A 22,293-nucleotide genomic window follows, 5' to 3' on the forward strand; every position below is an offset into this window, starting at 1 on the left:
TTGTGTATTCCTTGTGTTCTACACCCCCCTTGCTCAGGTTTTGGCAGGACAGTTTCATAGACTGAAAAGGGTAGCACAAGGCTTGTGTGCCAACTCCTCCTGGCTGAGGATCCCTGTGAGCAGAGCAGGAGAGAGAAACATGCTGAAAGTAATTTATTGGAGTGCCCTTTAGGTTATGTGCAGCTTAACAAGTGAGCTAACAACCAGCGATTACCTTAGGAACACATATTGGTGAGACAGTTTTTTATATTCTGAGAGCTGGGTATGTATGAAGCTGGGTATTCCTCTCTTCTCTCCAAAATTGCTGTCTGAATTTCAGGAGATTTTTTTCTTATCCCACAGCTGTAAAAAGGAGATGTGTAATGCCAGACCCCTTAGAGATGCTTTGAGGTATTCTTCCTCAAGTACAGTGTGCTGGTAAAAGAAATGTATTCATATTTGTATTAGCCTTTTTCTTTTTTTCCGTAAAGGAAGAACTGTACATTTCTTGACTTTGATACTGACTTACCTGAACAAAATATTGGAGAAGATTGTCTCTCAATTTATTGATCAATTTATGGGAATAAATGTATCTTACGTAAATTTTATAGGGTTTGGTCAGTTTGTAGGTAAATTGCTTTGATATTTTCCTAGAAGTACATAAACCAAAATAATATTTTTCAATTCAATTACTGGTTTTATCCATTTATTCCTTCTCTTCTTTGCAAAAAGTTCTTATTTTATTGTCCATCGAGGATAAATTTCTTAAAACAACTTTCCCATGATGAGGGATTTTTCTAAAAGATTTTATTTGCTGTAAGCAATCCGAGCTCTAACTGAAAACTGTGACATTACACTGCAGGCAGATGTTTTACACCTCTCTCACAGGAATGGTCACAAGGGAAGGTCATCCCGTGGAGGACAGCACTCACAGTGCCTCATGGCCTCATGCTCTGAGCTCTTGTTTAAAAGTGAGTCTGCTGAGGCAACAGGTTTTGCCCAAGGGTATTGTCACAAGGTTTAAAAATTGCATTCTCAGGTTTTAGGTGTGAACACTTGGTTAGGAGTTTCTTGAGCGCAGATGGAGGGAAAGGTGATGGGACAGTGATGTTTGGGATTTAGATCTTGGGCTAAAAGTAAGATTTATTTTTTAGCTCTACATGCATGTCCTTGGTAGGTATTAAAAAAAACAAAAAACCTCTTTATTTCAGCAGGGTTGTGTTAATTACGTGTAATAATCCAGTAAGGGACAGCAAATCAGGGAAGGGCTATTTTAACCCTGGTGCCAGGCACACACCAGTCCCAAATGGCTCTGAGGGTGCCTGGGTGGCAATTTGGATTCAGGTTAAATCATGGTTCTGCCTCTCCTAGCACAAAGCCACTGTGGATGATGAGAACTAGCCCTGCTAATTACACATTTGAGAAGCCCAGAGAAGGGCTGAAACATGAAATGTAGTTTCCTTTTACCACCCCTCTCAGCCAAGGGAAAGTTTATTAGCAGGGTTACAGCCAAATTTCAAGAATCATTACAGCAAATGACAGCAAGATCTTTAACAACAAGAAAGGAAAAAATCCAATGTCTGTACAGTAATTGCCACACAAACTATTATATGCCTTGCTCTGCAGTGATTCAGGAAGTTGAGTCGTGCCGTGCCTTGCTGGGATCAGCAGTTCAGAATAGATTAAATTTGTTTTGGACACTGGCTGCTCCCTGCTTTATCTAACAAAGCACATGTGTGACGGGAAAGGCGCTTAATAGCGCAGACCATTAATGAGAACCATAAACACACAGTGTAGATTTTCAAAATGATGCTCAAGAGATTTGAGCAAGCACTGTTCTCTCCCTGCTTCGAGCATTTATCTAAGAGCTGCTAACTGGTTAGGCTTTGGGGACAGAGAGGACCTCGAACAGCCAGGGGAATTGTATGTGACAAGGGCTTTGCCACCATCAGTTTCCAAGGGATATTCATTTTAATGCACCTAAGCAAGATAAAGCAAGGAAACTGAAAACTGGAAAGACATTTCACAGATAAAGGATTGATTTTATTAAAGAGAGGCAACTCATAATATAAATCTAAAATCTTGGTTTTTTATAGAGACCGTAAAAGTGATTTTTACAGGGTTAGCCATTCCTAGACACTGGTGGCTTTATAGAGCTTTTATCTAGTTAAAGAAAACCCATTGGTCCTAATTTAATATCTGTAGTGTACAACAGCTTGACACCTGAGGCTTGTCCTAAAGCAGGCACAAGGCTGCAAGCGAGCACTACTTCATTTTTTGAATTATTCAGCACTTGCAGCCAACATTATGTGTGCCTCTCTAGGAAGGAGGCTTTTGGATTAATGATCAGAAAAGAAAAGAAAAAAGGCAAACAACCAACCATTCCTTTCTGGTGTTTGTTAGCAGGTGCAGTATTGACTTCAGGAATGATTCTGCAAAATTGGTGTGGACATTCTTCATTACCAGAGCCGTATGCAGAAGGAGCGAAGCTGGCAACCTAGCACGGCCTCCTTTAGGGAACAACTGTTCATGTCAGTGGAAAAGCTTGTTTCCTCTAAATTCATTGAAATGCTACCTGTTGGTAGCATCTCTTTAGAGCAAGATGAATGCAGACAGCAATGAATCAGCCTCAAATAGAGGGGCCCATACATTAGCATCCTAACATTAGCACACTAATGTGAATTTAAAGATTCTAATTAAACCTACATGAAAAATGTTTTCCTACTAAATAGAAAACCTTACTTTTTGGAGGAGCTGAAGCATTTTGATTTGACAGTGTTTCCTTTTTCAATAGTATGCTTATTTTATGTGTTCTATTTTCTTTCAGTCACTCCAGGGGTTTCTGAAACAAATAAAAAGATACATTATATTGTTGGATTGATTCCCTGTAGTCAAGGGATATATTGAAAAAACAGACCAGTTTTTTTCACGAAGCATGTAGAATAAATTTCACTTTGATCTTTACTCTTCCTACTGTGGCTACACTTTTCTTTTGAGATATTTAACACTGATTAATCTCATTTGTAGGATCCCATAGTGGTAAAAATTCAGAAACATTTTCATTATGGAAGAACTTGCATCATAACTTTTGGTTTTTTCCCATCATTCCCAAATGCCCCAATAAAACTTGGGTTGTATTTCTTCCATTTCAAACTTGATATTTGTGTGCAAAAATTCTGTATTTTAAGAAAAAATTCTGTGAACTTTGGAACAGTACTTCTTTGCCAGTTATGACTAAAAATTTCACTGAAAATATTTAAAAGAAATTTTATCAGGAGACTTTTGTGGCCCCCAGTAAAAGAGTTTCAGATGCAGTGGAGGTCATTCATCTGGCATTTAGCCACTTGAGAAAGATATAAGTGAGAAACCTACCACAACCTTTAAGCATTGCTGGAGCATATGCTGGGTGTATGAACAATTCATCAAAATCTGATTATATGTTTTTTAGCAGACCTCCCACTCATTAAAGCAGTGTCAAATCTAAAACCTAAAGAGGTCACTGGGAAACCTAATGCAAATTTTCACCAAAGATGGACCTTAGCCAATCCTCCCATTACACCTTTTTCTCGTCTTAATTGTTCCATGTATGCTGTATCCTCCCAACTCCAGCATAGGCAGTGCTGTTGTTATCATAGAGCTCTAAGTGTACTGTGAGGCACAAAAAAAAAAATGGGTGAGAGAAGGAATTCTCTTTTTTTAATCTCATTCTTGGATCTTTTGGGGCATTTCATCATTCTTCTGTCTGCCACATGGGGACTATGTTCAAAGTCTGCTTCACACAGCAGCCAGCACAGAGCTGATATTTAGTAAATGATCACTAATGACAGAAGCAACAGCGTGGAGGCAAATATGTTTTGTGGGGCCTGGGAAATTAGCAGAGCAATCAGCCTCCAGCCAGGGTGAGGGAGGAGAGGGAAGTGGACAGCAAATAATCGCTCTGAGCCCGGGAGCCGATCGCACCGTCTGGACAAGCTGGCCAAGCCAGCCGAGGTCAGTAGACCACTGAGGAGCCTTCATAAATGCAGAGCAAATTTGGGACATTTGATGATCACAGAAATAAGGAATTCATCAAGGTAGCTCAGCATCGTATGTAGCTAAAATATTTGTAACAGGACTATGAACAGATGGGGGAAGGTGGTGAAAGTGATTCTTTTGACTGAATCAATAGGAGCAGTTGATCTTCCTCATCAATCTTGGTAAGAAAACTGTGAGGATTCTTAGTGTCAGAAGTGCTTTATTGGAGTTTTCATTAAAAGCTCAGTGTGGAAATGTGTACCCAGCTGCTGCCACATGCAGCCTGTGCAGCACACACCCCATCCCCCTCTAAGAAGCACGACTGATAAGACCTCTCTGAATCAGGATGTACACAGGATATATCAGCACATTCAGCTAAAATGAAACATACAGCCAGACAAAATAAAACCACGGCCATCTAAGATAAAACAAAGCCCATAGACTCTGACCCTGAGGGGTAAACCAGAACCAGACATAATGATCAATACTGTAGGAGTTATGATCAGAGAGAAATAATTACTGCAGATCTCAAGGAAAGAACCATCCTGACAGAGCCTTGTTCTTTGAGTAATAATCTGCAAATGCCTGCACATGCTGAAGGAAGGCTGAGTTATGATAGGCTGTGGACTGCAGCCTCCAGTCTGGCTGCAGAAGTCATTGTGTATCTCTGCCTGGAGAGTCTCATCACTGACAGTGCCATTTGCATCACAGTTTCCCTGAAAGGTGGGTAAAAATCGTCCCCTTTTACCTCTGGATAAAGGGGGTTCATGGTAAAGCAGGTGGTTTGCACTGAGGCCACCAGGAAGAAGGGCAAGGCATGAGCCCAGCCTTCAGCCCCCTGCCTGTGACCTGCCTGTGCAAGCTGCCCTCCTTGCTTGCTCCTGTCCACAGGTCATCCTGCCTCTCCATTCCTCTAGCTCCCTGCTCAGTGCTCTCCACTGTGCTGGGGGAGCCCCTGGCACTAAATTGGTTTCAGAAGACTGATGATGGAGGGCAACCCGTGACCCTCAGCTATTTCTCTGCTCAGGGCTGCATCTTGAAGATGATGTAGTACCAGGGAAGAGCCTGACTAATTCATTGACTCGAGGGTACAATCACTTATCAATGAATCTCCAACTAACTACAGCAAACTTATTTACAAGCCTGGAAAAAAAATGTGTTGTGTAGCAATTTGCTATACAGCCTGACCAGGAGCAGCTCTTCGGGATTGATCTCTGTGCTGTGTTCTCTTCCCCTCCCATTTAGACAGTGAGAGTTCTCTGCAGGGAAAACATACATACTCCCACTGTCAATGAGTGTGTGTTTCCCTCTTGGACAGTGCAAAAGAGCTAGGTGCAACTCCTTTTATCTGTGAAGAGTTGTGAATTTAATTCAACCTGGTCCCCATTCATCGTGTTCAACATTTAGCCCCCCAAATGTCAGTGAGATTCTGGAAATAAAGTACCTGGGAGACAGCAAAAACAGAGCCCTTAGTGATATCTGTATAGTAGAATATTTCTTCCCATCCATATGCAAATCTAACCTTTTTGATATTTCAACCCTATAAACCCTAAGACAGGATTTCAATAGAAAATGTTTACTAAAGGCTTTCTCCTTTATAATCTATTGATTTTAATATCCTTACTATTCCTGTTGAATGTCAGTTTTACCCTGAAGACTCCCACTGCAAACTTGAACACATTTAATTATTTATACCATTTGAAATATTAGTGCTGAGAAATCCCTAAAAGTTTTTGGTTCTGTAATGGTGTGGTGTAAAGTTTGATTTTCCTTTGTGAATAACACAAGTAATCTGATATAGTAATCAAGGACAGATGAATACTTCAGACAAAACAGTGCCATTTTAATAGTAATGACATCTATTTTTCATCTTTCCAGACTCCTTGTATAAGTTAAAATACAGCTCATTAAGTACTGTAGGATCTCTCAGTGAACAATTCAGCATTATGTTTTCTTTCTTCTGCCAGCTGCCAGAGCAAGAAATTTGTTTCCTTCAGAGGCAGAGGGCATTTAGGCAATGTTCAAGGTTTGAGTGCAACCTAAGGCAGATTTGCCCCTGGATGGGGGTCAAGCAGTCTTCTTTACCTTACTTGTATCACTCATTATATTCACAAGACTGACATTTGTCTCAGAGACAATTATTTTTTGTACAGAAGAATGTATGTGAGGACCTATGAAAAGACTGTGATAGCAGGCAAATCAAATCAGGGGATTTTAAAAAAACTCAGCACCCTGAAGGTCAGTTCTTCCCCTGAGTCATGTTTTTTACTCCCAGCATCCACCCAAAGCCAGGAGCTCACCCTGCCTGGCCATGGTTTGAGCTCCCATCCCTGCCACTTGAGCCTTGTCTGGAACATCTGAGAGTCAGGAATCCTTCCACTGGCTTCAGTGGTGGTTTGTACCAGACCCCAGTGTTCCAAGGGGATTAAACCTCGAGGCATAAGTCCCTCTGAGGTTCAGCACTCAAGAAGCATTTGAGCATTTATTCTCCCATGTATATGGGAAAAAAAATTCTAATTTCTCACTGTCCATATCTTTTTAATTTTGTCACCCCTGTCCCTCTGCCCCAAGCTGCGATTTCTGTGTCATTACGTGTTCAAGAGCAATTGCTTGTGCTTCTATTAATTGCACTGAATTTCTCTTTCACAATGTAAGTTTTTACTCTTATTTTTCCTTCATCTTCGGAAATTTTCCTTTTTCCTTCTAACAACCTGATAGCTGTTCAGAAGCTGCCAAGATGTATTTGGCTCTTGTATTTACTCCAGATGGAGACTTTTATTTTCACTCATTTCTGGCAACAGGAACTGTGGTATCACCAAACACAACTTTTCTCCGAGATTGTTTTGATGGAAGAAAAGAACCGTTCCTTTTGCATATGGTTTATAAGTTACTTTTGATGGCAGGTAATACAGTCTAGCCTGAATCCTAAATGTTCAACAAGACTCACAATAGCCATAAATAGTTGTATTTTTCTGGTTTATATCCCCTCAGGAATAACCATCTGGATAAATATCTTTTAGTAGTCTAGGATTATTGTTTAAAAGTAAAGCTAGAAAATATCTGGAATGAAATCTGTGGTTCTAAACTGAGCAGAGGTAAATGTAGCCACTCTTATCTCCACCAGATCTGGGCTGTGTGCATTAGATATGTCTGTAACCAGTTAAGGCTTCCTAAGAAGCATTGAGAACCAGTCTAAAGGCTCTAAATAGGCAGAAATGCTGATTTCGTTTCACAGAACTGGGTCACACCAAATAGCTGCTCTGGTGTGTGCTAGGGGGAAGGAGGGTGCTGCATGGATGGGTGCAGGTGAGGAGCTCAGTGCCACACCCAGCTCAGCCACTGGGCCAGCTTACAGGGCCAGAGTATTCAAAGCTCTGAAATTAATGCTGCACTACAAGGAGCAATCTTCAGGATATCAAATCTCTTCATCAAAGAAGATTCATTGCAAATCAAACCATGCACCTCTTCCTTATTTTTCTCCATCTGGAAAAATAATCTGCTCCTTTTCCTCCTTTCCATTTTACTTTGGAATATCCATTTGGAAATTTAGGGCAATATGATATACTGGAAATGACCTTTCAGATTAGATACTCTTCCTGGTTGTTTTTCCAGCATCCTACATGTATTCATCTTGTTACTCCTTTGCTTCCTTAGTTTCACTGGCATCCTCTTAGGCAATGGAATCAAGACAAAAAAATGTTTGCCTGACTTATTTTAGCTAAGAGGCTTCATATTTAATGGATTTGCTGTTCTTTAATGTCCCAGGTCATTCCTTGAGATCAGCAAATGCCGAATTTCTTATCGCCCTTAAATGTTATCAGAAGTCACGTCGTTATTTCGCCTTTAGTGAGTCTCTTTGCTCTCTGGCTTTGGAACCTACTGCCAAATGAAGTAAAGAAAGCTCTGACTGTGGGGAATTTCTAAATCCAAAGTTAAAAGTTATTTGTTCTGTTTAGCATTTTTAAAATTATTCTTTTAGGAATTGTATGTGCCTCTGAGCTAATTAACTCTTAATGAGCACAAAATGCCCTGGGATGCAGATTTGGAGGGTACACTAGAAATGCAGACATGGATTGGACTGCAGTACTGGAGCAGATTAAATTTATGATTTGATTCTCTTTTTAAGTGATGGTGCAGATATTTTTATTGAGATACTCTCCCCCCCCCCAACCCCCCTGTCTTTCTAGTCTAAATAAAGCTGATCAGATTTTCAGTCCACCATATGGGGCCCAGTTATATCAGTTCTGCAAATACACTTTAGTTTTCCATTATGGATGAAGTCACTCTTCAGCAGGGAAAACAAGTTGAGAAACAAACTTTCACATTATGAAAGACAGGCAGTGTTCCAGCACTGAGCACTTAACCAGAGCATCAGGAAATCAGAACACCTGGCTGTGCCCAGCTCTGTGCTATTCCCCTGGACCAGTCCCTCACCCTTTTAGTGCCTTCACTCATTCATCTGTAAAGCGACTATAATTGCATTTATATCACAAGGGTGCCTTGATGCTTGACAAATGAGAATTGACCCAAAATTTATCCTTCAGAAGCACTGTATGAGCAGTACCTCGCTCACATGGTGATTGTGGACAATTAGATTAGAAGAGGTATAAATGCAGTGAAAGTGAAATTCCATTTAGGAACTGTCAAACTGTTCTTGATAATTTTTCTTATTTTTCATCTAATTCTAGTGTGGAATTTTGCATGCATCTCCCAGAAAGGCTTTATATGCTTCTTTTCTTCTTCTGCAACAAGACAGCATATTTTATTCCATGTTATATTAAACTTTATTTTGGGCAAATGGTTTGTTCCCAGAACAGTACCTTGGAAAGCTAGGTTTAGAGAAACAAAGAAAAATTATTGTGTCAAAGAAATCCTATCCTCTATGTATTTGAGCAAATTGCAATCACTTACAAGGATTGTGCACAGAAAAAAAAATATTCCAGGTCTTATGAAAAGGGATTTGCCTAAGTGTTATTATGTTTAATTTAATTAGATTTTTTTTATATTTTCCATAATAATGTTTTAAAATTAAGCTTAATTTCCACAACAAAATCTAGAAACATATGGTGTACAGCCTGCAGAGGCACTTAATGGCAGTAGCATTACTGATATTTATGAGTTAGAACCTGCTTTCCTCTGAAAAATAGCTGTGTGTTCTCCCAGTTTAAAACAGTCTTTTATACCAACCTTGTTTCATCACCGCTAACGGTTTGGGGAGGAAAACAATAAATACGATCTTCTTAAATACATTTCCTTATTTCCACGTGGCTGTGGATATTTCAGGGTGAGGGAAGTTGTGTTTCAGACTCAGGTTCTCCTTCATGTGTGCCATGAACACAATGAAACCAGGTGAATTAAAGGGGGCCTGTTTTAGCAGGACCTCCCCCAGGTAACATATCCCAACATCAGAAAAAAACATGGAATTGTTGTTTGGTTGAGCCACTTTTCCCAGCAAAGGCACAGTGACTTGGGGCAAGCCAGATTTCAGGGCACCAGGAGGTCTCTGTCAGCACCCCAGAGTAAGCTCCAGCTCCCAAGAGCTGCTTCCAGAAGGATTTGTGGTTACATCTTGGTTCTCTACAAAAAATCATATGTCTGAAAAGAAAAAAAAAAAAAAATCCTTTGGATGTTACTTTTTTATGTTCAGATTCGCAAAGCACTTTAAGAACAACTCATGCTCACAGAGTGTTCCACTGACTTATCTCTAGTGTATGCTTGAGAGGCTCGGTGCAAAACAAAGTGCAGAGATTAAGTAAATGAAAAGATACCAAACATTGCAGCAGGGAATCGTTCCAAGTCGTGGTGCCCTCAGGAGCACCAGAGCTGGTTTAGGTTCATGCTCATCCATGCAGAGTCTACAGAATTCACTGTTTAGACCTTTTTAACCTGTTCTGTTTTAGTAACCAGCTTCCCAAGTCTCTCCCTGGTGGTTGGACTGAGAGTTCAGAACACACACTCTCCAGTGCCCAGTCCATGGGAAAATTTGACCTTTCAAAAAGATGCCATGCTCAGGAGGAGACACAGCAGACCAGTCCCTCCCAGACTACTGCACACACGTGAACTGCAAGCTGCATCTTTGGCAGGTTATGCAAGCAAAGATTCCCCATCATCCCAGTGCCTGTCAAGGTAGAAGCAGGATAGATCATGGTTCTCCTCTGAACTCCTGAGCTGATTGCTTTGCCTTAGTAGCTGTGAGTCATTAAAAACTCACTTTGAATGCAGAAATAGGTGGTTTTTACTGATAAACCAGGCATCAACTCAGCTCTCAGTCTTCAGTGAGCTAATGGAAATTTTCAGCTGGCTCACAGAAATGACTGATTTTGTAGGACACAGGTCCACATCTTTAGCTTACTGTAATAAAGCGCATTAAGTTCCTGTGAGCTGGTGCTGGACCAATGTCTTAAGAGCCTGGAAAAAGGTTCAGCCTCTAACTCTTCTCCCTTCACCCCCAGTCCTAGTTAATATGGGTCTCTTAGCTTTCATGCAATTAATTTTGCCATTTCTGAGGGTGATGTAGGAAGTTGAAGGAGGGATTCTTGTTTATCTTTGCTCAGATAGGTGGTGTTTAATTCTAAAGTGGAGCTCTCAGCAGCTGACATCAGGTGACTAATCTGCAGAAATGTCCAGGTTCCTCAATCAAAGAAGTGAAAAAATTCTTTCTGACTGTCTCTTTCAGGATTTTGCTGACTCCGTATACCAAATGGTTGCACAGAAATTCCAGGAGCTGACAGACAATTTCACTTCCATGCATGCACGCCACAAAACTCTTGCAGGCATTGTGATGACCAAAGGTAAGATATTCTCTCATTTATTTTCCTCTGGCATTTTTCATGACTAAGTAATACATTATTTACCTGGTTCACAATACTGAAGGATGACTTTACTCCTACACAGAAAAATTAATAATAATGCAGTGAAAAGAAGCATTAAATATTTACACCTCAAGTAAGTTCACACAAAAAAATATTGGCAATAGAGTTGAATATTTATTCGTAAATATGTTGCTACTTTTCTTTGTTTACAGGACAAAATGCAGCCCTCTCTGATTTTTCATTTTCTTACAGATGGGGGAGAGAACTACTTATCAATAAAAGTAATATTTATTAATTACTTTCTTAGGTGTGGAAACAGCAAGTTCTTGTTGTACAAGACGACCATAAAACTTGTTTTAGACTGGCAACAGAAACAAGTGTGCTTTCCAGTCAATAGAAACAAACCCAGAGTATGTGTAATTTTACTTCTGCTCTTCTCTAGCCATGGGAGATACTTATATAGCAATGCCAAAATTTGGTATTCACTCCTGCTAAGACTTAACTGATTGACACATACCATGTGGAAATCTTTAGTGCTTTGATGAAACAGTTGCATAGATGGTCTTTCTTTGCAAGCACCCAAGTATTTATGAGTATGTCAGCAGTGGAGACACTTCCATAAACTTCATTCTCACTCTGACACATGGAGCAGTGGGTCCAGTACAGAAAGGAGGGGATAAGCTCAGAGGGGAAAGGCATATATAATTCATCCAGGCTTGTCTCACTCCTTTCAACAATTACATTAGCTAGATTCAATAGGGACAGTTGTGAATATTGCAAGACAGCAGGATGGAGACAGGATTTTCTGATGGATCTTTTCCAACCACAGAGCCTAAATGCAGACAAGATTTCTGTGCTGAGCATCTCCTTTCTGATGTGAAAAGAACAAGTAATCATATTCAGTACAAAGGAAAATAAAAAGGAGGTGTGATTGACTTTGGGATGTGAAAGAAGCACACTAGACCCAGCATACCAGCTGCCTTGAGATTGCTTGAGTGTGGCTCTCATCAGATTTAAACAAAGTGCTATAGTTTATTTAGAGGAGCTCTTTCCAAGTAAAAGCACAAGGAAGAATGTTTAAATATACTTTTTATAAGAAACAAAGCCCCAGGAGCCAAGAACTGTTGCTTTAACCACATTTAGGGGGAGAGCACAGGGGAGGTTACACTTACTCAGTGTAAGAATTGTAAGAAATGCCTGTAGGGATTTCATCCCGTCCTACTTTGTCAAAGAACTACTCCTACATTCTTTAGCCCAGGTCTAGACCAGCTTAATAAAGCATGATTGAGCCACTGCAGCCTTATTTATACATGTCCAAAGAAACAGATTAAAGACCCACAGTACATGAGAAGAACAACCACTGGAAGGAGTCATAATTCCCAAACTCATGGCTGTTGAGTGCATGCAGTGCTAGGAGAGGAAAAGGACACTCCCAGACTTTCTTAGCCTTTCTGTGCAGTTGGAGCTATGTCTCTCCTTTAGGGAAGGGCTGAAAATGACCTTATGCTGTTTGTTTCTTTTGGTGGGTCCCATGCCCTTAGTGGGATTTTACAAATTTGTGTTTTGTATTTCATCTTAGTCAGCATTAAGACAAAGTATAATTTTACTTACGCTCACAAACTATTTCCCTCAAGGCTTCTTTTTCAATTCTGAATTCCCTCTGGTGAATTTGTTCAATCTGTCAGCCATCCAATTTGTCAATATCTCACTGGTTTTGTGGAACCCAGAAAAGAAACTTGCAGATATAAGGTGATTCACAGAAGATGCAATGCTAGAAACAGCCTTATCTTAGTATATTCTCCAGGAAGATTTGAGTTCTTTCCAGCACAAGAATCTCAGCCAACCAAGGCAAGATGAATCATCTGCCATTTGTGTCATTATTTTCTGTACTAAAGTTGTAGATTTGTGGCCTCTTCTCCACCATCATTCCCAGAATGCTATAGCAAGGAGCTCAACACACACTTTTCAAGGATGGCACAGGCAGGTTTTCCACATCAAGCAATCAAATGAGTACCAATTCCCTGTGTTTTTAACAAAAAATTTGGCAGAAACTGTCTCAGATCTCTGCAAACAATTTACTAATGACATCAACAAAAACAAATCTGGAAATGTCTTGTTGCATTCAGCACCATAAGTGACAAAAACTGATTTGTTTTTACCTTCATTTCAATTTAATGTCATCCTGACTAGAAGCAGATTTATCTGTGCTTGTACAATTTTCAGGCAAAGCCGGTAAAAAGCACAATGGGTTTCTGTGATAACTGCTGTTAAGATAATGCAAGATGTCTACAGACAAAAAAGAAGTGTGCTAGATTGGTTTTCTTTTTCTGAACTCTGACATTTTTTCTGTCATTTCAATTTCCCAGGGAAACCAAAGAGAGTTACATTTGGCCACTGTAATTGACTTATGCTGTAACACCCGGGGCAAATTCCAATGTGTAAGAAAGAAAAAAAATGTGGAAAATTATGTTATTGACAGACTGAGAATGTTCTGCAGTAATAAATTTCTAGTCAGTGAAACAGGCAGTCCAAAGCATTTAGAAATGCTTTGCTCTGAACTGTGATGACAATTAAAATCTCCATGCTTTTTTGTGAAGGTAAGTTTTCAAAACATTTGATTAGCAGACATCAAGATAATCTTGAAAATACTGGCCTAGGCAGGAGCAATTTACCACACTAGATACCAGCTGATGTGATCTTATCTGATGTAATACAATAATTGAATATAATTATAACTAAAGCCCTTACATAACTGATCTTGAACTAAATGTTTCAAAAGATTGAAGCATTTAAGAAAATTATTTAATAGTTATAATGTATAATGTTATAATGTATTTGATATCTGCCAGTCCTCTAACATATCCTAATTTTGTTGAAACATTCAGAGAAGATTGTTCTATCAAAAATTGTTTGATCAGTTCTAAGAAAAGTTGTTAAACAAGTAAGACAGTGCATTCAAATCTTCCACATACAGCAAGCTATAATCCAGAGACTATCTTTGAGTAGAACAATAAGTATACTTGTTATTGTAGCATAATATTTATATGAGGACCTAGGCTTTACTGCACACTGACTCTCCACTGTAGATCTGCTGATTTCTCTGAAAATATGACAAATTCACACATGGTAAATTAATAGCATCAGCTCACCTGTGGAAAAGACGTTCTGGGTAACACCATGTCTCATGTCACTCTCTCTGTCCCTCTCTCTTCTATCCCTACCCCCAGCAAGTAAGCTGGAGGTGAGCAAGAGGCTGAGAGGATACAGAGCCAGGACAGGGGTCCTCAGCTGATGGAGGGAGGATCTCTTGCCACAGGACACTGTGCTCAGCAGTGAAAATTTTGGGAGAGGGGAAGTGGGAGATAATTTGGCTTATGGCATTTGTCTTGCCAAGCAAACATTAGCTATCATTATATCAATCCATTAGTTTTGTCTTCCTTCTGTTTCTTCCCAGCCCACACAAGAGTGGAATGAGCAAGAGGCTGTGTGGGTGTTTGGCTCTTGGCCAGTTCCAACCAATATTTCATTTCAGCAGCAGCTGTTTCTTGATGTTTCTTGTTGTCAGGAAAAGATGACCCATCAGCTCCCCATCCTTCTGTCTCTCAGGTGCAATTTGGATATCTTATTTTGACTCACTTGTCTGCTGTATCTTTCTATTAAAAAGTTTTCAGGGAGAACTAGTTTTCAATATTGTTGTTGTTATTGTTATGTCAGTTGATACTGACATAACTGATAAAAAAGTAAAGGGTAAGCAAGCTATTATTGTCAAACACGAGGCAACGAGTGCAAAACCAGGGCACTGTCATCTGCTCTGGCCAATGCCCAAAGTCACAGATTGTGGGGTGACAGGAGGAGCCCCTGTGGTGCCAGCACAGGTCACCAGGCAGGGCAGCCACCTTTGCCAGCACTCAGGGCACTGAGGCGACAATGTGACAGTGCTGCCTGACCCCCAGAGCTGCGAGGTAAGAAGTCCCAGGGCAGGGCAGAGCAGGGTGGGAGGTGTGAGCCTCACACTGTGTGCTGTGATCTAGAGTCTGATGGTACTCACACTATTTATTGGCACCACAGAGAGAGTTTGGCCTTTGCTCTACCTGAAATCACCAGGCACAGTAAAGAATTCCTGTCACTCAGTAAAGAGATGATCTATTATTGCCGAGGTCCTCTTTGCAAAAAAAAAAAACTCCCATAATCATTAGGGACAGAATGAAACTGCTATTTAAACACAATTTTCCCCTTTGTGTTTGACAAATCTTAGCAGTTTAAATACTGAGAGGAACTTTTTGTCATGCTTTCTGTTAAAAACGAAGCATTAAGAAAGTTCAGTCCTTTTCACAGCAGTGTAACATTCATAGAAAAAGATTATGAGTTGATTACTTCCTTCAATTTTCTCTCTTCTATATATATATATTTTTTTAAGGCTGACAATCATTTTGATGTTAAAAGCAAATTATGAGGTCTTCTCAATTATTCTGTGTGAAATAAAGATGAACTGGACAAAAGAGCCCTAAATAGAAATTTCACGCTGTGATAAAAGATGGGAAATTATCATCCGTATCTCATGGAATGGATCTTAATCATTGCTAAGTGGAATAACAGAAAAAGTAAAGCTGACAATATGTCTCCATGGCTCTTTACAGTCACATTAAGATTCACAAAGCCTGACATTTAAGTACAATCAGAAATGCTGCTGTCCAATTGATTTCTAATCCTTAGTTTGAGTAGGAAAGTTGCAGAGCAGTAGGATATAGAACATTCAGGCCATATGTAGAATGTCAATCTGCTCCATCCCATGCTGCACTCAAGTAGCCAAACCAGTTAGAGAAAATGTGAACAATTTACAGAATAGTGTCCAGAGAAGATTCCTTCAGGAAGAGAGGCACAGGAGTAATTTAGGCTCCCAGATGGCATTTGCATAGTTAGATAGATGCTAAAAGCCTTGTCCCAGTGATAGTCAGTGTTTCAATGAGAATTGGAACTTCTGAAATCAGAATTGAGTGCCCAAACTGCTGACATCCTTTTGAAGATCTCAGGTCTCTTCACCTGCTGCTGCCTGATGATCTTAAGAACATGGTGCAAAGTCATTTGACATTCTTGCATACATTATTGACTTCTTACATATGCCAAGGTTGACAGTTCATCACTAAATGACAGTTTTTCTCAAAATGTTTTAAAGTAGGTAAACAGATATGTAATTAGGAACCATATATGTCACTCTTTCTCAGAAATCTGGTTTTCTCTGCTTATAAACCCTAAACCAATAATCTTCAGATACTATCTAAATAGTTTTGAACCCCTTAAGCTATCCCTTTTCCACAGCTGCAGCTCTATTCCTGGATTTTGTACTGTGCACCTAGAATGGGCATAATCTCATATTCCTGCAGCTCAAGAGACTTAGGTTTCCAAATTCCAGCTCAAAGGACATATGAGGCTTTGCAGTTAAAACTCTGGCCCCACCAGAGCCATCACTTCTATTAAAATGTGGGTTTAGGCATCGTGAGTACTCCCCCTACAAGAGCAACTTTGAATGTTTCTTCATCATTTCTGTTAAATAAGGGCTGAGGAACAAAAAGTAGTTGAAGAGAGATGGAACCCAATCCTGCAGCCTTGCATAGACTAGGAAAGAAACAGGTTCAGGGACAACTTTCTAGGCCAGATTATATGTTTTTCAAAAAAAAACAGGGAGAATTGTTTGCACCAGCTGGGAATAAGTGCAGAATCAGAGCTTCACTTTTGGAGATGAGCACCCTAACCTGCACTCACACAGCCTCTCATTGCTATTACTGCTTAACTTAATTCCATCCTCTTAGCTGTTTGGTGGCACAGCTTCAGAAAGAAGAGGACAAAACACCTCTCTCATATCAGTGGTTTCAGGCCTGACACAGGAAAATGACCCAAATGGGAAGGGAACTGAGTCCTTCACTTTTCACCAGCTGAAACAGCTGTAGGTATCTCCAGCACATCTTAATGCTGACTTCTGGGCAGCTTCAGCTCCCCACTGTGCCCACTGGTTACTCTGGTTCCCATCTCTTCTCAGGTGCTGAGCCTTTTTACCCCCCTGAACATTTACTGCTCTGGATTTAGTTTTCTGTTCCTGCTGCTCAAACTATTTTTCTGGTTGAAACACCTCTCCAAACCTGGATGCAGACAAGGCCCTGGCTCTGTGTCACATATAATTGCAATGGGCAAGAGGATGGGTATAATAATTAGCATAAAACATGGAAATTAAAAATAGGCACTTCTGTTTCCTAAGTGTGTCAAGCAAGGAGTTGGCAAGGTCAGACTTTCATTCTGCTCTGTGATAAGGCAAACTGGAAGCTGTCCCAATGTCAATACCAAGAGTGCATCTCACCCTAAAGAAGGGAATTTCTTTGGTGAATAAAGGCTTGGAAACCATTGTTTTCACTTTACCAACCTAGTAAAACACATAGGAAGATATTTTTAGATGAAAATACACCAAAGAATATAAAGAATTTAAAAAAATATATATAATTTTTTTAAAAAAAACCACATAAAATTAAGTTCCTCCTGCGCTTAAATGCCAAGATTCATATTCAGGATTTCATTTTTTCTCATACAATTTAGACTCTTACTAGCATCTAAAACTGTCAATTTATTTAAGTCTCAGATATCAGTGGGACATTTATTAGAGCAACACAGATATCTGCAGTCAGGACATGGCAGGAAAGTGCAGTTCAGTCCTGCTTTAAAATTAAGAATTATGTGCAAACTCTTCTGAGGACAAAAAGAGTTTTCAAATTCACATGAAAGGAAAAAAAACCCTCAAATAACTTCGATTCTGCCACTATGAATTTAGATTTATTTTTTTTTTTTAATCCACAAGGATATGGTGTGGGGGTGAAGCATGCAGGGGCCTGAGCTGACTGACCCTCCTCCCTCTCTGGATTTCCAAAGCCCACACTGAGGAAAGGAAGGTAAAGGGCACTGGTGCTCACAAACACAGCTCTGTCTCCTACTGCACTCCTCAGAAGCAAAGCTGATGGGATTTCATCCTTTTGGTCCACCGAGGGGAGGGAAGAAATGGACCATAGAAATTAGAACTAGGAGAGACCACTAAGTCACCCAGTCCATTTCCCTGCAAGCGTAAGAATGTTCCCAAGTGCTCTTTCCAGTCTAGATTTAAATTAATCAATTAACAATGGGGCTTTCAACACTTTTCATCAACTAATTTTCGCCAGTTATTCAGCCTGACTTTTATTTTCTTTGATGTCATCTCAGGACCTCAGTTCTGCTGCTCTAAATTTAGTGCCAAATTCTCTCCTTGGAGGTTGTACCTTTCAGATACTCAGAAAAATGTACACCATGTTCATAGTTTGGATATTAAATCTATGTACTCTCTCCTGCTGGGTCACTCTTCTCTGCAGCCCCCAGAAGTCTTGCCTTTGTCTTCTGATTCCGATCAACTTGGGCAAACTCCTCACCATTGTTTTCCACACTGGAAATCCACCTTTGGACTGAGCTTTAATGGAAAGACCTGAACAAAAATACCTTGCAAAATGGATTAGCACGAGAATCCTTTCTCAGGCATCCCCTGATGCAAACAGTACAAAATGGACTTGTGTCAGAAAGGGATTTTTGTTTCAGAGGAACTGAATTTGCAACTTATTTACAAGTGCACTCCCCACCTTTCCCCACTCCCGTGGGTTTGGGCAAAATTTACTGTGCCTGGCTGTGAAAGGAGAGCCACAGCCACTGTCAGACAATACCCTGGCTCTGGCTTCCAGCACAGCGGGGTCAGAGATCACGGTAGAGAGGACTGTGACTCTGTCCCTGCTCCTTCACTGATGGAGATGAAGAGCTCTGCAAAGAATAGCTTTCCCTAGGCAGCACAGTCACAGGGAGGATTCCTCAACACGTTAATAAGGGAAGAAAATATGAAGCTCTCAGAGCTCCCCCCCTACACCCCCTCTTTCCACAGAAATACAATGTATTCAGTTACACATAACCCACGTTTTGTTGTAAGGAAAGGAAATCCCTGTGCAACTCCAGTGTTTCAAAAACGGTTCCATTTATACCCCTAAACATCTGTAACCTCACTGCTAGACACTTCTTTGTTCCTATTGTTTACTAGCTGTGTATCTGCCTTTTGTTCAGACTTCTGCTATTCTGTTTCCTAAGCCCTCAACATGCTTCTTCCTTCCCGTATTTTAGTCAGCTACTTCAGATCAGCTGCTCCCATCCACCTCAGGGGTGTTCTTTGGGACAGTGTGAGCTAGGGGTCACAGCCAGGGTGGTCACTGAAGTCCCAGGTTCCTGTTTGTCACTGAAATTACCACAATCACAACCACAGGTACAATAGAAAATGGAGAGAAAAAAATGAGCTGCAGCAGTCCTTATGGCTGGCAGACAAATGCATACTGTGAATTGATACTTGCATACTATTAATCATCCCTGCTGCACACAGTTCTTCTCTTATGGCTACACTTGTTTTATTTTTTTTTAGTGATGAGTGTGGTTTTGTTCTCCATGCAGAGCTGGGGGCAGCAGAGCTCCCTGTGCCAGGAGTGCATATCCTACATCAAAACTGAAGAGCAAGGTACACCATGCCACACACCAGCCCCTCAATCCTCAGCTCCCTCCTTGCACACACATCTTGATTTCACTCCTCTTAAAGCCTCAGAATAGAGGGGGTTGTAGATGCATCATGAAGTTGTGGGGAAAATGGACTGATGGACCTGGGTAAACACATCCCTCACTTCTAACCATAGACCTACCCCTCATGTAAGCACTAACATACAGGGGCAATGGTTTCAATTGCCAGGGAAATGTGTCCTTTCCCTGTTTTTTTTGAGGAAGAAGATGTGGAGAAGAGCACTTTGCCTCTTTGGCAGTATTTTCTGTGGGACATTGCCCACTCCTGGGGTGGCAGGCAGCAGGCTGGCAGCACAGTGCCCACAGGGCTCTGCACAGGTTCAAGGATCTGCCTTGGGACACTGGGGTGCAGGACTGTGCCCACAGCACATCCCTGCAGGCAGCTTTTCCAGCATCACTGCCCTTTCATGTCTTGACTATCTCTTATTACAAAATTAAAGCCATTCTAAGAATGTGATAGGGCTGCCAGGGAAGAAGATAAGAGAAATAATGCAGGACTTGTCAGTGCTATGTAACATCAAGAAATTTTCCTTCCCTAAATAAACCTGAAATGGAAACCTGAACTTATTCAGCTGTAAGTAAGAGTGTATTAAAAAAAAAACCAAAAAAAAAAAACACAAAAAACCAACAAAAAACCAAAAACCTCCTCTGTGATCAGAGCTCAATTAAGCTGCCTTGAAAATTATTCCAAATAGAGTTTTTTCAGATAACAATAGACAATCCTTTTGAATGATTTGTTAAAAAAGGTAAAGAAAGAGCATAAAATTATTGCTTATCAGAGAGAGAAGCAGCACCATTTAAAATAACATGAAATTGTATCCCATGAATTATTCAGAAGGGCTGATGTTACACTATCATTATTTCTGGCTTTCCTTTTTACTGCATTGCATTTTGTGTAAGTTGTCTCCCACCCAATACAAGAGGTGTGGGTTTTCTTAATTAATCAAACCTGATTTTTCTGATTATTTTTTTCTTATTTAAAATTAATATATTTCGAGCTGTCTTCACAGTGCCATGCTGAAGAAGAAGATAGATTTCACTACCACTAGCAGTGTCTAAAACATGCAGTGCAATATTCACTTCCATACTGACTGGTGCTTCTCTTCGTGTCGTGCCAGCTGCTGAGAAACCAAAGTGTGATCCCAGTTGTATTCTGGCATTAGCAGTTGTAAACTCCATCCTGTTCTGTGTGAATTAGGCTCACTGAAATTCACAGTTCTCTGATACACAGCCAGTGTGATTCAGTTTGCTGATTGCAGGTACCAGTCTGCACCTCTTGCAATTGCCTCATAATTTTGATTTTCCTTTTCCAGCACAGAATTATGCAAGGCTACAAACTCATTCTTATGGAAGGTCCTAACGATCATAGCCCACTAGAAGAGTAACTCTCCTAAAATCAGTGGAAGCATTGACTAGACTAGCCAAAACTCACTTGCTTTATTGGTAGAGCTGTGTCTCCAAGTAGATGAGTGTAGGCATTTTGTGTTTATGGCCATAGCTGACTTAAAAGCCCAGCTCATAACTGTAATCTGTCAGCCAGCTCTCCATATCCAGCTTATCTGCTGAGAAAACCTTCATATTTTGCCTGCTTACTCTCTCTTCTCAACATCTTTCTGAATCATTTCTGTTGCAAGCTCTGTGTCTGCAGAGCTGGTTTTGGGTGGCTATGTAGGGAAGACAGCCCTGTCTTCCTTCTTCCCAGCTTTCTGTGTGTAGTAGTTCAGCTCAAGGCAAAATGACCATCCTTGAATATACTAACATTGATACAATTAACCTTAGTTGTTGTGGAGGAAAAAAGCTGAAAAAAATTATCTCAAGAAGTTTAAACATAAGGGGGCAAAATGTAAAGGCCCTGGATTTCTTGCCCTCTTACTATTTTGGGAGTTCTGATCAGTATTTGGCTGCTAGGAAAAGAAATCTTACTAAGAGCATATCTCCACAGGTTTACTTCTTCTGGCTGTCTATAGGTCTACAGAGTTCATAAGAGAAGCTGGCAATACTGAGATGTAGTGTAGACTATCAAAAAGAAAATATCTAAACTAGGCCAGATGAATCACTTCCTAGGAAAATTCCTCTCCTTTGACTATAAAGAGAGTCTACAGCAATTAGCTCAGCTTCAGACATCTAAACTCTGGTTATCCAGAACAGCTGAAATGAATTCCCTGCTGGTGTCAGCAAACTGGAAATGGTTTATAATAAAACCCAGTTTCTTTTCAACAGCTCAGCTATGACATGAAAGTCTGCACTATCACTGACAGACAAAAAATGAACATAGGGGATTCGAGGTTCCCCCTGCCTGGCTGTGAGAGGAGTTCCTGCCTCTAGACCCAGGATGGGCTCAAGCTTTCAGCAGAGCACCAGAAAGGATTGTTACCTCACTGGATCATTAGGTTGAATCTGTGATCAAAGGCAATGTGTCATTTATGTGTACATTTTTGTTTTAAAATGCAATTAATTAATTGACAGAATTTGTCAAGATAAATTGTAGTGAATTCCCTCCCTGCTCTCTCAGCTGTCCTCAACAATAGCGTGTTAGCCAGGACACAGCCACTATGCTGACACAGCTTCCCAATTTCCTCTCCCCTGCTCCATTTCCTTTTCAAATTGAAAACTATTAGAAGTCTTTAGGCAAATAATAGAAACGTAATGCAGGTGCCTGTTATAGATTGTTCACTAGTTACTTTTAACCTAATGTCTCCTCAAACATTACTTTGCAGAAGGCAGCGAGGGTAGGAAATGCCTCATGAGCTCTGACAACCAGCGGGTCAGGAGTTAAGGTCACAGTAATGCAGCCCATTTCTCCTTGTTTGTCAAATAACCTGAATGCAGTTGCATCCCTGGATCCTTCACCTGAGATTGACTCCCCTCAGTAGGAACA

General features: G+C 40.4%; 1 protein-coding gene across 1 annotated transcript in view; it reads left to right on the plus strand.

The window, feature by feature from the left end:
* ADARB2 (adenosine deaminase RNA specific B2 (inactive)) overlaps nt 1-22,293 on the plus strand; it is a 301,084-nt gene that overhangs the window by 231,145 nt on the left and 47,646 nt on the right. The window contains exon 4 of the mRNA XM_086864395.1: nt 10,670-10,784. Coding sequence (XP_086720521.1) covers nt 10,670-10,784 — 115 coding nt within the window. The remainder of the gene's footprint in view (nt 1-10,669; nt 10,785-22,293) is intronic.

Source organism: Cyanistes caeruleus, chromosome 1, assembly GCF_971803275.1.
Source record: "Cyanistes caeruleus chromosome 1, bCyaCae1.hap1.1, whole genome shotgun sequence".
Classification (NCBI taxonomy): domain Eukaryota; kingdom Metazoa; phylum Chordata; class Aves; order Passeriformes; family Paridae; genus Cyanistes; species Cyanistes caeruleus.